Raw genomic sequence first — 15,375 nt, forward strand, 5'->3', positions numbered from 1 at the left:
TTCGGTTGGTGTGATTAGGTGGGGTGGTCTTCCCCAATCAGGATGAGGGGTTTGACCCTTTCAAACGGCAGTCTGGCCAAGTGTCTGTATTTAGTTGTGAGTTTAGATACAGGATACGATTGCTCACCCAGCCCCAGGTGACATGAGGTGAAGGCTCCTTTGATTTGGTAACATTGCTTTGGTTGACATGCTGGGGACACAGAGAAAGACACTGATGCCTTTAGTGTCTGCACATCCTGCCTGATGGTCCTGAAGCCAAATCTTCTGTCTTCAGTCTTTCGCTCACTGTTCACTGCTCACTGTTCACCTCACCGAATTTAGCCCAAGGAGTTTGACCCCTAGTTTGGCCATAGACCCCCTAGTTTGGCCATAGCCACTTGCCCAAATGTGCCGACATGTGCTGACCTCATCACATCTGTGATGATGGCTATGGCCGTTTTTAGCCAACGTAGTGTTTTTTGTGCAAAACTAATGCTTGGAATGGACCCAGAATCATGAAAAGCCCCTAGTTTGACATGCCACATGCTACTTAAAGCATAATGAAATTTAGAACATTTAGCCTTATATTGGTTGTTGATGGTACCCAACTTTCAGCAGCTGTCAAAAATGCCCCTAGGGTGGTCAAATAGAAACCAATGTGGGATATGTTAGTAGACACCTTTACAAACATTGGTGAAGAAAATTCTTGGTAAGAAATGTATTCACAGATTTTATATTATTCTGATAATATTCCCTGAGTAAATTGGTAAAATAATAGCAAGTCCACCATTTTTGAAAATGTCTACCATCCATGGTCACAGGATAAATCTAAATAGTACAACTGTATTCCTCACCCTTGAAAATGTATGATTAGTCACCAGAATCAAGATCCTAGGTGGTGTAGAACTTGAGTTATTGGGAAATAACAGAAAGTTGGCGGCCATTTTGAAAAATGTCTACCATGGTCACAGGACAAATCTAAATAGTACCAATGTATCCCACATCCTTGAAAATGTATGATTAGTCACCAGAATCAAGATCCTAGGTGGTGTAGAACTTGAGTTATTGGGAAATAACAGAAAGTTGGCGGCCATTTTGAAAAATGGCTGCCATGTTCACAGGGCAAATCTAAATAGTACCACTGTATTCCTCATCCTTGAAAATGTGGGATTAGTCACCAGAATCAAGATCCTAGGTGGTCTAGAACCTAAATCAGTTAAACTTGTCAACTCCGTCAGATGTTCGTCAACTCCGTCAGACGTTCGTCCCGTGATGTTTTTGTTAATTTCCAAAGAAATAGAAAATTCGCTGTCAAATCTTTTGTGCTTATGTATTGAAACACCAACTGAAATGATACGTAATGATGATTTTCTTTTTTTTTTACATGGTTTTCATGTTATAATATTGAAAATAAAGGTTGAAATGACGGTTTTGAGAAATTGGATATTTCATAATAGTGTGATATTGGAACAAAATAATATTAAAAGATTTGTATTACTTAACTTGATTACTGAAAGCCATTATAAGATAACTGAGGACTTTATATTATTGTTGAAATGATAAAATTCAATTAAAAGGGATTTTAGTGTGTCTGACGGAGTTGACATGAATCAGGTATTAAGTGCATAAATGTCCCATTTTAGAAAGAAATGTTATGCGAAAAACCTGTTCCTTCTCAAGATTGGTAGTTGAGACCTGTGTCTACAAATACATCTATTTGATTTGAATGTATCTTAAAAAAAAAAAAAATCCAGTTTGAAAAAAGTTTTGTCCCTTATCTCAAGAATGGGTGATATATACAGTACTTTAACTCTTTGGGTTGAGTACTTTGTTCACAACTGGAATTAAAAGAACATTGCCTTTTATGTCCAGTTGGCTTTTATGTCCAGGGTTGCTAAACGTCCCAACCCATTCTGGGCGGGAACCCCTTTTGGTGTTTTAACCCTTCCGGACAGGAACCCCTTTTGGGGTTCTGTACCGTATACAGTATTCTTTTATTTAATTTTAATGGATAACGTTTTCAGAAAACGTATAGGTCAGGAATTAGAAGACGTTTTAGTCCATTTGGAAAGGCTAAAAGTGTCTCTTATTGAACGGTTAAGGGACACACTTTGTTCATTATTTTTGGGAATCAATCAATGAGCCACTTCAAAGAGCTCATAGTCATATACCAGCACTCACCAGAATATTGATGCTGGGGTTCAAGTGGTTAATACATTTGACAAAAACTCTATGACATCCCCGCCTACATTAAAAACATGGCAGTAATGCAGGTCTTTGTTTGTAGGTCAAGCCTTTTCTTCCACAATGACTACTGTATGTCAATCTAGAAACATTGAGTTTTAGATAAAGCTGACCAAACATGCATGCTGTGACATTTAATTGAACACATAGTCCAAAGGGTAAACTAACACAATATCTGTCAAATAAAGCAGTTGTAAGTGAAACCAACCAATGGTGTCTCTCGCCATCCTTCGCCAACCGGCTGGCTCCATCAGGCTAACGGCTGCATGCAGCTGTCAGGTGTTCCATCAGGTCTGACCACGGCCATTCTGACGCTGCACTTTCTTAAGCCGCACAGCACAGCACAGCACACTGAGCACAGCACAGCACAGCACAGCACACTGAGCACAGCACAGCACAGCACAGCACAGCACAGCACAGCACACTGAGCACAGCACAGCACAGCACAGCACAGCACAGCACAGCACACTGAGCACAGCACAGCACAGCACAGCACAGCACAGCACACTGAGCACAGCACAGCACAGCACAGCACAGCACAGCACAGCACAGCACACTGAGCACAGCACAGCACAGCACACTGAGCACAGCACACTGAGCACAGCACACTGAGCACAGCACAGCACAGCACACTGAGCACAGCACAGCACAGCACACTGAGCACAGCACACTGAGCACAGCACACTGAGCACAGCACAGCACAGCACACTGAGCACAGTACACTGAGCACAGCACACTGAGCACAGCACAGCACAGCACAGTGACTGACGGATGCATGCCATGCTTCAATCTCCGCCAACGTTTACTCAAGTAAACATACTTATACTAGTTACTTTCCGCCACTGACAGGCGTGAGTGAGTGAGTGACAAAGCAGCCTGCAATTCAATCTCTTCTGGCGGTTGAGAGAGGACTGTCAGCTTCAGTAGTCTCTCCTTCAAAGCACTTGAGGTCTCGTCTTGCTCACCGAGAGGAGGGAGCACTTGGTGGTGTGTGTCCCATGGGGGGAGAGGGAGTCACTCCGGGGGTCTTTTGTCATGGTGGCAGTTCAAGTGCAGGTGAGACAAGAATCACAGCGGCAGAGCTATAGGGCCCCAGGCAGAATGGTGGCCGCCGTAGAGGCCCCTGAAAGACTTACCAAAGGGAAAAAACAAACGCATTGCCCCAGTAGGAGACCCAAAGTGTATTTCTTTCCATTGTGGGTCCCGGGGAGTCACCGTATATTTAGTTTTTTGCGTGTTAAATGTTTGGGAACCCTTGTTTTTCTACGCATATGGACCACAAGCATCGGCCTGTTCATGCAGTGTATAGTCTTTTGCTAGACTAGTTGATCCTGTAAGTGATTCTGTCGGAATTGCATAGCCAACAACTTGAACTTGAGCGACAGGGCACTGATATTTTGCCTCCAGACCTCGTCCTGATTTGAGTGGGCTTGTGAGAGCCACTTTAATACAAGAAAGGGGGCATTCATTATTATTCTGTCATAGATTTTCTTTGTGTGTTACCTTTTGGTTAATTGGCATTACAGATAATTAGCTGCTTGGATTGGTTAGCTAGCTTGTTAAGTACCCAATTAAGGGTAGTGGGCAGCAGAAGCTATTGACTGTGGAAGTGTGGAGAGCACATCAGTTTGTGAGTGTGCCCTAACGTATATTCAGTTTGGTGTGTAAATGAATAAACAGCAGAACAAGAATTAGTTCAGGAGTCACACGTCGTCGACTGCATATATATGCTTCGGTTCAACAGTGTTGATTTTGACAGCAAATGTTAGTTTTATTCATAGTCTCTTGAATAGTTTTAATTTAGTTTTAGTCACATTTTAGTCACCTGGAATGTTTTAGTATTAGTCCAGTTTCAGTCGACTAATATAAGATTTTAGTCGACTAAAATGTATTTTGGCGGGCCTTGATATTGGATATTGTACTATTGTAATATGGCATAAGTGTCAAAATCAAATGATCGGAATCGGATCGGAAGCAAAACAAGGTGATCGGGACATCCACGTGACCATGGGGACTTGGGGAGCCAGTCAGTCAGCCAGCCAGGCCAGGCCAAGCCAGGCCAGGCCAGGCCAAGCCAGGCCAGGGAAGGGAAGGGAAGGGAGGCTTCTTTGATGGCTGGATGTCTAAAAGAAAAGCACTCGGCAGTGCAGTAAGAAACCAGCCCCTACGGGACTAGGTCTCATTCAATTACTTCACCTGGCTGTGAATGGTAGTGTGCCTGCAGTTCCCGTCAGGGGACTTCTCTTGCAATGCCCCCAAATTCCACTCGGCGTATAATGCGTAAGTGCTACAAATTGGTCTAGAAAGAGGGCCGAGCTGCAGACGCCAGTGTGCACGTGTGTGCCGTGCACTATAGAGTTAATTTAATGTAGGGAGTACGTGCAGTGATAAATCACCCGGCTCCCCAGCCTCCCCCGAAGCTGGGGAGATTGTGTTCGCACAGAAGCCCGACGAAGCCGGGTGCACCACGGTGAAGCCTCCATGGTGGAGGGCAGTACGTTGCCGCTGCGCCACCCCAGCGCATATTTATTCATTTAAAAACAAGTAACAAGTAGCAATGTTTGAATCCTGCGTGTATCTGAAAATGTCTTGAAAAGTTTTGTTAAGTCTCACTGTATAAGTTCTAGAATCACATCGGCCTACAATGATGTGCATACAGTACAGTATATATTATTGAACAGTGCCCTACACATTACGGACGGCTGCAATTCAAAACTGGCCCCCGTAAAATCTGAACACCCCCCAACCCCCCCCCCACCCACCTCTTTTCCCCCTCACTGTATATGTTTCTTTTCCCTTTTTACCTCCTTTATGATCAATTCCTCTTGTCTTTTTTTTGGCTATATAGAAGTGTCTATTTGTACGTCTCTAAATGTTTTGATGATTTGAACAAGGTGGACCCTCTTGTAAACAAGTGTAATGCTTTATTTGGTCGTCCACTCACAGTTAACAGTCTTGAGTATTGAGTTGTGCTTGAAATGTACTGTAATTCTGCAAACTGTTAATACATATTTCAATCAATCAATCAAACCAATACTCATGAGCTAACGTGCTATCTTGAGCTTGCTGATTATTACATTTGTGTTACAGGTATAAGAGTGAAATTATTTGAGTTCTGTATGCATGGGCCAGCAGGCATGCAGCCTAAAATGTAACTCTGAGACTGTGAAGGTTAAGGATGCATTGTACATGGCTGGAGTAAAATCTCACCTCCGGTGTGTCAGTGTCTGTACGCCCACTGTTAAAAACCTTAACCTCAGCACATTATTTAAATGAGGGCACACTTATAGTATACTGAGTAATATATACGCATAGCCAGCAGTAATGTACATTTATGGCCTATACACACACCCAGCCACCTTAAAAAGCTGAGGCCACAGTAAAACGAGTAGTATATATGCAGAGAGAAACTGTGGCCCAAACTTGACCCTGTTGTTATATCGCTATGTGTGTCGCTAGCTTGCAGTAAGTGAACTACAGAGTGGTCTCATGGTTTTCCTGTTGTCAGAAATAGCTTTACTGGGCTTGTTTCTGTGCCGTTGTGTGCAGAGCTGTGCTGCGTGGTTGGTTGAGTCATGAAGTTAAGTGCGTAATGAAATGTATTCAGGCCTGTAAAAAAAAGGAAATGAGGGCACTGCATTAGCCGTGCTAATGTGCTAGTCATAATGGAGTTATCCCTATAGGTTTTAAGTGTTAAGGATCACATTTCTTTAAGCCGTTAATACCGGGAAAGCATCTGCATGAGTCATTCTAGATTGAAGTGTTTAGCATCGCGATCATTTTAACCACTTTAACCATAACTTTATACTTTAGCTTTGGCTGCGTGGTGAGCTTGTAGATCTGTTATTTTTGGAAGAATTGTGAAAAAACTTTTAATAATATATGTTTTAAAGCAAACATTTTTAACTCAAAGCTCTGCTTCCGGGATTCCCGGAAAAGCGATGGAGTGCCGTGGCAAAATACATATCATTTTGGGGGTCCTTGACAATAACAAGAGCCACTGATATAGCAACATACGTCTTTCAGTAAACTGCTAGGATTTAGACATTTAGTAGAATCGGCTACAGGTCTTAACAGGTTAAATTAGAACAGTGTAAATGCTAAATCCACCCATACTCTGGAGTGTCCTCATGTTTGCCCCAGCACACACACATTGTTTGCGCGTGTGTGTGTGTGTGTGTGTGTGTGTGTGTGTGTGTGTGTGTGTGTGTGTGTGTGTGTGTGTGTGTGTGTGTGTGCGTGTGCGTGTGCGTGCGTGCGAGATGTGCAGTGTCCTCCATGCTCGAGTGGCTAATCCTGCTGTCTGAATGATGGATAAATTGCTCCTTATCAAACACAACAGCTCCTCAAGTCCACTCCACTACCTTGTGTGTGTGTGTGTGTGTGTGTGTGTGTGTGTGTGTGTGTGTGTGTGTGTGTGTGTGTGTGTGTGTGGGTGTGTGTGTGGGTGCGTGCGTGCGCGTCTGTGTGTGCACGTGCGTGCGTGCGTGCGTGTGTGCGTGCGAGTGAATGGAGGGTCTTCTGGAGACGTACAGTGGCTGTGCTTCAGTCAGTGTCTTTAGTCCAGTCCGTTACAGCAGAGGTTCTCAACGAATGGTGCGGGGACCACCAGTGGTCCGTAAGGGGGTCCCAGTTGGTCCCCAGCTAAATGAAGGAGAGTTGGTAACCAAATGAACTCTTATAGATCTTTTGACTCTTGAGACTGTGAAAAAATAAAGGGAGGCTCAGGCTCCGCACACTCAAATCTCTGCACAATCAATGTATTGCAAGCTTTGGGTCTACTCTTGAGAGCGTAACATGAAACCACAGATCCAACAGACAAGAGATTTCTGTCCGACAACAACCATATAGGCCTACTGTGGACCACGAGGAGCTCCAGTGGAGCAGTTGGAGGTGAAGCGTCAGTGGCTTATACTTGCATGGGTACTTCCAGGTTAGGATGGATGAGTGGCGCACAGTCCTTAATTCCCCACTCAAACTGTTTCTGCCGGTCTGTGTGGCCACAACCACACTCTCGGAGTTACAAATGGATATCAATACTGCAATGTTGGTTTTGGGTGGTCCGGGCGCATGCCACATATAGGCTTTGGCCTGACAGTGCGTTGCATGTTCGAATCCCGTTCATGACGACCTTTGCTCCATGTCTCTCCCCTTCTCTCTTTCCTGTCAGTCTTCACTTGATACTATCAATAAAGGCAGAAAAGCCTAAAACACATCTTTACAAAAATAAGAAATGTAAATATCAAAGTAGAAATATGTGACTTCGCGTCACCAGGCTTTCCACCCCGGAGGAAAGCCTGGTCTGTGTTCCTAAATCGCCCTTGTGGTCCCGGAATAAATCCTGATTGTTACCCCCCTCGCATAGGGTTTGTTTTTAGTCTCACCATTCAACCCAACAAACTATTCTACTTCTTAGAACAGTACTTCTTATTCAGGACAGGAACCCCTTTTGGGGTTCTTTATATTGCTATCTACATTCTATGTTGCTATAGCAACATTCAGCCTCAGTCCTAAATGGGTTAAAGAAACTTGTCTGATTCATACGCCACATCAAGGCTTTTATTGGGTAGAACCTAAAATTATGATGCAGGGAATTATTTGGGGCATAAACCCGAAATGGTATGCCTCTGGCAGTTCACCCTGACACTGACTGTATTTATCAGACTACAATGGGTTTCCTGTGTTATTTTATCTTGGGGTGGTATTTGTGTGACACTATATTGTATGATTGATGATTGATTGCTAATTGACTCCAGGGTAGGGAGCATACTAACTGGGTTTGTGTGGGGAACACACCAACTTTATTTTGTATATAGAGACTCTTATGTTTAATTATATTGCGGGGATAATTTATATTGTGTATAATGTGACTGTAAAATGTATTATGAATGAACTGTGATGTCTCTGGACATTGTGAGGCCACTGGTTTGATTGTGGAATCAATCCTGGATTGGTTTGGTCCATGGGAGGGGCCTGGCCTTTATAAGAGGGGGACCTGCCACTGCACAGGAGTCAATGTAGGACTGCCCAGGCAGGAGAACAGACCTATAGAGCCAACCAGGCCAGTGAATGTAAATACTTATTTTGTGTGCAGTTTCAACAACCATTTCATGTGGACACTCAAAAGGTGAATAAAAACGGATTGTTTTTTGCATAGAAAAGACTGCTTGCTATTTTTGGTATTTTGCCATTTTGAGCATTTTGGGAGTATTTTTGAGAGCTGGTTCAGTGGCAATTTTGGCCTGCACTACCTTCACTCAGACCAGAGTGTGACAGGTTCCCAGGCTAGAATTATTGTTTGCCTGTTAACTCATTATTATTGAAAGTGTGAGAACTACTGATTTAAGATTCCAAGGCATTCCGTATTTTGTAGAATCGGCCTCAGGTCTTAATTTAATTTAAGAGAAGAGAGATGGTTTCAAAGATCTGTGTGGATATCATTATTTATTGACAATCCCAGATTGAAGCGTTATGATATGAATCATATGATGGTGTGATGTGTGGCGTGATGGTGTGTTATATGAAGCGTGACATGAACCGCTTTGAATGCAATGCTTCAGAAAGGTTTAGAGGTGATATCGATGAGCATTTTCATGATGACGAATAGAGAAAATAACAAATTCACAGAGCTTTTAAAAACGCTGTGGAATAAAATAATATTGCTTTCGGGGCCAAACTAAAAGACACATTATGATTTTGATAATTTTCTCGGGCCCATTATTGTTTTTGTTTACCTCTGCAAGCTGAGAGTGGCCATTATCCATTGCTTTCCCTTTCATTGTGGAAGGGATTTCTTCAGAGAAATATTTTAACCACTTCATCCCTATTTTATAAAGCACTCGTATTTCCAGAGTTATAAGGCATTGGAAATCTTACTTTGAACAGAAGTCGGGGGGGCCGTGTGAAAAGAGCCCATAGCAGGGGGTGACGGAGGCGTTGCTTTGCAACCGGACCAATGTTAAAAGCTGATTCTCGGCCTAGAGACTATGGTGTTGGTGTAAAGGCCCAAGGGGAATATGTTTGGACGGTTTGGACCTATAGCATGTTCATACTTGTATGATAATGTGGGGAGGGGTTAGGGTTATGATGTCACAAGAATGTTGTACTGGTATTTCCGATTGGGTCTCAGCTTTCAGGAATAAATACACGGACCACTGCAGGGTAACCAGGACACGCCCTATAAACTCTGTCTCTGTGTGTCCCACTGCAGGGTAACCAGGACACGCCCTATAAACTCTCTCTGTCTCTGTGTGTCTCTCTCCAGGGTAACCAGGACGCGCCGGCTCCCCCCGACCCATCCATGGCCCAGGCCTACCCGTCGGCCCAGTTCGCCCCCCCGCCCCAGAACGGCATCCCGGCCGAGTACACCGCCTCGCCGCACCCGCAGCACCCGCAGCACCCGCAGCACCCCCACCCGGCCCCCCAGGAGTACACGGGGGTCCAGGCAACGGTGAGCGAGCACCCGCTCAACATGTATCCCCCCTCACAGAGCCACGGCGAGCCCGGAGGGCCCGGCGGAGGCGGACGGACGGTCGCGGGGACAGCCACAGTAAGACAACCCACAGGGGGCGCTCACCACCAGCATGTGGTTTTAGTCTAACTGGGCTCTATTTTGGTCCATGCTAAACCTCTTACCCCTAAACTTCTTTGCCTTTTTTTCTTTTTACTATTTTGAAAAACGTTCTGGAATAGTTCAGTCAGATAACTCACGAATAGATTTAAGCAATGATATTATATGCACAAGTGTGCGTATAATATTTTACATTGGCGTTGGGCTCTGCTACATTTTTCTCCCAGCTCGGCACAATTAAACACCATCATGAAACATTAACAGAAGGGAGTTAGATATACAATAACAACCGCCTGCAAGGGGAACAGAAATAACAGAGCCCACCGGTGGTGCTGGGGTGGCGGTGGGAGAAAACATCACATAACAACGACCAGAAGGAAGGCAGGAAGAAGCATGCAGTCTAGTGAGCTTAAATACCCCGCCCCAATAGGTCAGCTGACTGCCACATCAGCGAATGACATGTGGGTATTGCACACCCACATAGACTAGTAATGCAGCATATTAACCCCTCGAGTATATGATGTGTGCCATCTCTGAGCGGACTTAACACTAATGCTGCGCTCACACGGGCAGATGCAAAGCGAGCAGCTTGCAGCAGAGACAACAGAGGTCAGCCATATGCCTGCCTAAACAAGTGGGTTTTGAGGTGGGTTTTTTAAATGGTGATAGAGTGATAGAGGGCAGGGAGTTCCAGAGGTGAGGGGCAGAGTGGCTGAAGGCTCTTGACCCCATGGTGGACAGATACGGCTTATTGGACGGATCTGGAGACGTGCGAGACAAACACACTAACAGAGAAATGATGCTAAGGTCGTTGAGGAAAACAACACCGTGGTGATGATTATACCAAACACGACGATTGATGGATGGATAAATAAATAAACAAGGCAAAGGGGCACAGCTGTTTTGTATACTGTAACAGCTTATACCTGCTCAATGCAATGACAACGCCAGATGGAGACGACAGGATAGAAGTGCACGTGTGTGCACACGCACGCGTGTGTGCGCGTGTGCGTGGCGTGCGTGTGCTCATAACTAGACTTGTGAGGGCCAAAAATGTCCCCACAATTATCCTAGAATATGAGAAATAGTTAGGCTCATTTTCCTGGTCCTCACAAGATGAATAATGCAAACGATTTGGGAAGGTAGACTTACATTGTGTGTGTGCTTGCGTGTGCGTGGGTGTGTGTGTGTGTGTGTGTGTGTGTGCGTGCGCGCGCGCGCGTGTGTGTGTGTGGGTGGTTGAAGAGGTACAGTAGGACGTTGGATACTGCAGTCATTATTCACAGCACATCTACTTAACCACTTAATAAACACTTAGGGTTGACCGGAGTCCCTCAGAGCTCGAGGCTAGTGTATTTGAAGTTTTCTTTTGCTATGAAGAAAGCTATATGCGATGCGTTGTGAGCTTCTCCATCTGCTATTTTCCCTCGCAAAGAAAAACGAAACGAAACAATGCAAAGCGTTTTCAAAAAGAATATATCACTTCACAGCACCTCTCAAACAATAATGATTTTACTGCATGAAGCTTTGACCCACCTTGTCTAGCGAAGTGCTCTCTAACACGTGGTGATCATTGACGGCTGATGAGTGAGTAATGCAATATGGGTGTGAGTGCTGACATTCTACCGGCTCTCCTCCCAAACACGCTTGGCATTTCTTTGAACACAAATCAAAGCGAGCGCAGTGGAAGCCTGGCTCTGATGCTGTCCGTGTTCCATTTAGTTGTGTAATTCAGAGCTTGTTTGTTTGTTTTTTTCCCCCTACATTTACAACTGTGAACCCACGGCCGCGTTTCAATCATGGAGATTTATTCGAGCACAATAAACGGTTGCACAGTGTTGGACTCCAGCACAGTAACCTGGCACAATGGATGGGCTTTTAACCACTATACTTTGTTGAGATGGGGGTCCCCGACTGTTCCCCCCTCTACACCAAATCTCGTTTCCGATCCACAAGCTTGTACATCTGCCTTTTTTTGTTTTTTTATTGTACAGGCATATGTTGTGTCCTATAAGTCCAAGTCCTCTGGTGCATCATGACACATACATAAATAATCTATCTATCGATCTATCTATCTGTATCAATGAATGAAATAATGAATGAATGAATCAATCAATAAATCATAGGGCTAGTGTTCAAGTTGTTGCACTGTACTGAAATTATGTTTAACTAATTAACTATCACAGCATGCTCATGCTCACGTCATTCCATATAACTTGCATTCTTGCACCTCAAAACAACCTGAGGCTTTCTGTTCTGTTTTCACACATTGAAATCGACTCCAATGTCAGTGCAGTTACAGTACAGTTAAGGTCTTGTCTTGTAATACCACCAAGAATTTAAATGACAGACAGATGAGGTGCCTTGTTAACCTGACGCTGCCAGATGAGGGCGGTATTGGGGAAACATATTCCCCAACACAACACTCATCTGGGATCTCTGACGGAGTTGAGCCCTGAGTCAGATCTGCTTCGTACCGAACCAATCAGCGTGAGCTAAAGGCGGGATATGTGCAAAAGCGGATGTGACGGTATATAGACACGTCGATATGATTGGTTGTGTTTGCACGCCCACACGGTGATAGACAGACGCTCCCATCCAATCATCTACCATGTATCTTGAAAAAAAGGAACAGCCCCGTCATCGAATTTGCTTCCGCGATCCCAGATCCAAATAAGCTGTGAAACAAATTTGTGTAGCAAGCTTTTTGGATCTGGCAGCGTCAGGTTAGTGCCTTGTGGCTCAGCCAGTTAGTGCACTCCTTGTCATTGGTGTAAAGTAACTACAGTAAGTACGTTTACTTAAGTATTGACTTAAGTGCAATTTGTATGTACTTTTACTTCACTGGAGTATTTCAAAATGTCAATACTTTTACTTCTACTCCACTACATCTCAGTGGCAAATGTTCTACTTTTACTATACAATTATTTGAGTATTTTATTTTGAGTTACTAGTTGCTTTGTAGATTTTGATTAGTATTACAAAACATTCATTAACCACAGTCCACTTCAACCGTATTCAAACTTTGGCCATTTGAAAATAGCCGATCTACAAGCTCATAGCGCGTTGCGATGTGGCGCATTGAATGAGCTTGTTGATCTGCTATTTTCAAAACTTTTTTATACATTTTAAACATAATACATAATTTGTAAAACGGAACATTCTGTATAACGACTATTACTTTTGGTGTGTATTTTAGGCCTAACTTTAGTACTTTTACTCAAGCTAATTTTGATTAATGGGCTTTTACTTTTGTAACAGAGTATTTCTGCATTGCCGTATTGATACTTTTACTTGATTGATTGATTGAAGAATTTATTAACAGACTGGAGAATTACAGTACATTTCAAGCACAACTCAAGACAAAACTGTTAACTGTGGACGACACCATAAAGCATTATACACTTGTTTACAATTGGGTCCACCATTTTTAATTCATCATGACATTTAGAGACGTACAAATACAGTATACAGGAAATCATCATAGAGGAGGTAAAATGGGAAAAACATGGTGGGGGGGATTCAGATTTTACGGGGGCCAGTTTCGAATTGCAGCCGTCCGTATGCGCCCTTTGAGAGCGGTTTTAAAGGACTCAAGTGATTTGCATGTCTTAATGACTGTTGGTAGGGCATACCACATTTTGGTGGCATATAGGAGCGAAATGAATTTAGTCCCTTGTTTGGGCCGAATCTGGGTTGCACATGGTTTGTTGAGCTCCCTCTGGTGTTGTGGGTGTGCACTTCGTTGACATTAAGTAAAACATTTGAGTACTTTGTCCACCATGCTCCTTGTGAGTCACGACTGAGCATCCAGGTTCAAATTAGACTCCCGTCAATGTCTCCCATCTCTCGTCCAATAAAAGAACCATTAAAACGATACACAAATTGGAATTTCTCTTTGTGATACCGCCCGGGGTTGTTTTCAGATTTTAAATTGCTTGCTTCAATATTTAGATATTTGATTCTAATTTCCATTCAACAGAAGTCTATTCAGCAACCAACTCCAAGTGAATCACTAAACACACGAGTCCCCAGCTTCTCATGAATGACATTGTCCTTATAATGAATGTGACGACCTTCATTTTTCGATTAGTTATTTAATTTTAAAATCCCTAATGTTGCACCTACTTATTTTATTTTTATTAATTTTTGTGAGTGATTCTCATATCGATTTCGGCCCCCTCCTGACTCACTCTCGCCTGCAGACTTCTTCTGTGTATGCCGTCAAAGTCCATAAAAAAAATCTCCTTCATCCACGTTTTCGAAATTATTGTCTTCTGGTACGGCGGCCGCGTCAAGATACGCAATGACACGCAATGACACGTCGAAGAACTGAAGGGTAGACAGTAGACAGTGTCATTAGATAGAAGGCCAATATCAGTCATGGAAAGTCATGTGCAGTACAATAAGTCCAACATGGAGTTTAATGTTGAAGAGGATGCCTAAAGCCATAAGCCATTAGAAATTGCATTTTCTTTATCCCACAATTTATTTATTTTTTACCAATTGCCAAATTGAGGGGTGGCGGTGGCTCAGGGGTAGAGTGGCTGGGTGGTATGGCTGGCTGGACGGTAACCGCAAGGTTGCCAGTTTGTCGTAGAAATGTAGATGTAAACATTAGTCTCTCCTCTAAGACATTTTCTCTGAGATTATCTCATCTGTCACACCCCTGTGGTGCTGTTTGTTTTACTCTTGTTACTGTCCAATTTGTTGAACTGGCTCAAGTCTTGAGGCTATGTTGGGGGTTGCCTGTTGTGGGAGTGAAAGCTATAAAGGCTGTGACCCTATGTAACTCTGGGAGTCAGACTTGTCTTGGCTCCTTACTCGAGTAGAATTCTCATACTTCCAAACTCTGAATTCTTGTGTTGCGGCTTGCCTCATTATTATAATTGTCCTTTTGAGCATGTGTCCTACAGACTGCCTAAACAAGTTCAAACCCGGAACTGTTCGAACCCAGTTCGAACCCAGAGTTAATGTCGAAGTGTCCTTGAGCAAGACACTGAACCCCTAATTGCTCCTGATGTGCTGGTTGGTGCCTTGGTTTCCGCTCGGTGTGTGAATGGGTGAATGTAATGTAAAGGTGCTATATGAATGCACCATTTACCATTGGAGGATTTTACCGTGTATTACTGAAGCTCATGAAAAGGTAAATCTGTATTAGTGTTGATTTTGTCGACTAAAACTATGATGGAAAATGTTCGTCGTTTTCACTGACTAAAACTAATTAAAAACAAAAAAATAAACAAAGCTATTATGACTAAAACTAAGACTAAATATACTGAACATTTTGCCAACAAATAAATAGACTAAAATGTTAGGGAGGGAGTGATTTTATTTTGGTTTGGTTGCGCTCGGTTGTTGCGTCCTGAAAATAGCAGATCTACAATCTCACAACACGTCCTGCTGCGATGCGTTGTGAGCTTGTGGATTGGCTATATTTCTGCATGCAACCAAGTGTAAAATCAGCCATTACGACGCCATCACCACACGACAAAATACCTTTTGTCGACAAAATAAACTGTGGGCCTAGATTTAGTTGACTAAAATCGTATGATATTTAGTCAACAAAAACTAGACTAAAA

At 43.3% G+C, this 15,375-nt stretch overlaps 1 protein-coding gene across 5 annotated transcripts in view; it reads left to right on the forward strand.

Annotated features, from left to right (window-relative positions):
• The window catches only part of rbfox1 (RNA binding fox-1 homolog 1), a 98,601-nt gene that overhangs the window by 4,521 nt on the left and 78,705 nt on the right, over positions 1–15,375 (forward strand). For 3 of the 5 annotated variants that reach the window (XM_080774964.1, XM_080774967.1, XM_080774963.1), the window contains exon 2: positions 9,488–9,772. In XM_080774964.1, the coding sequence (XP_080631090.1) occupies positions 9,488–9,772 (285 nt within the window). The remainder of the gene's footprint in view (positions 1–9,487; positions 9,773–15,375) is intronic. The other 2 variants (XM_080774965.1, XM_080774966.1) reach the window with 1 other exon arrangement.

The sequence above is a fragment of the Protomyctophum bolini genome, assembly GCF_963924005.1.
Source record: "Protomyctophum bolini genome assembly, chromosome: 11".
Lineage (NCBI taxonomy): Eukaryota > Metazoa > Chordata > Actinopteri > Myctophiformes > Myctophidae > Protomyctophum > Protomyctophum bolini.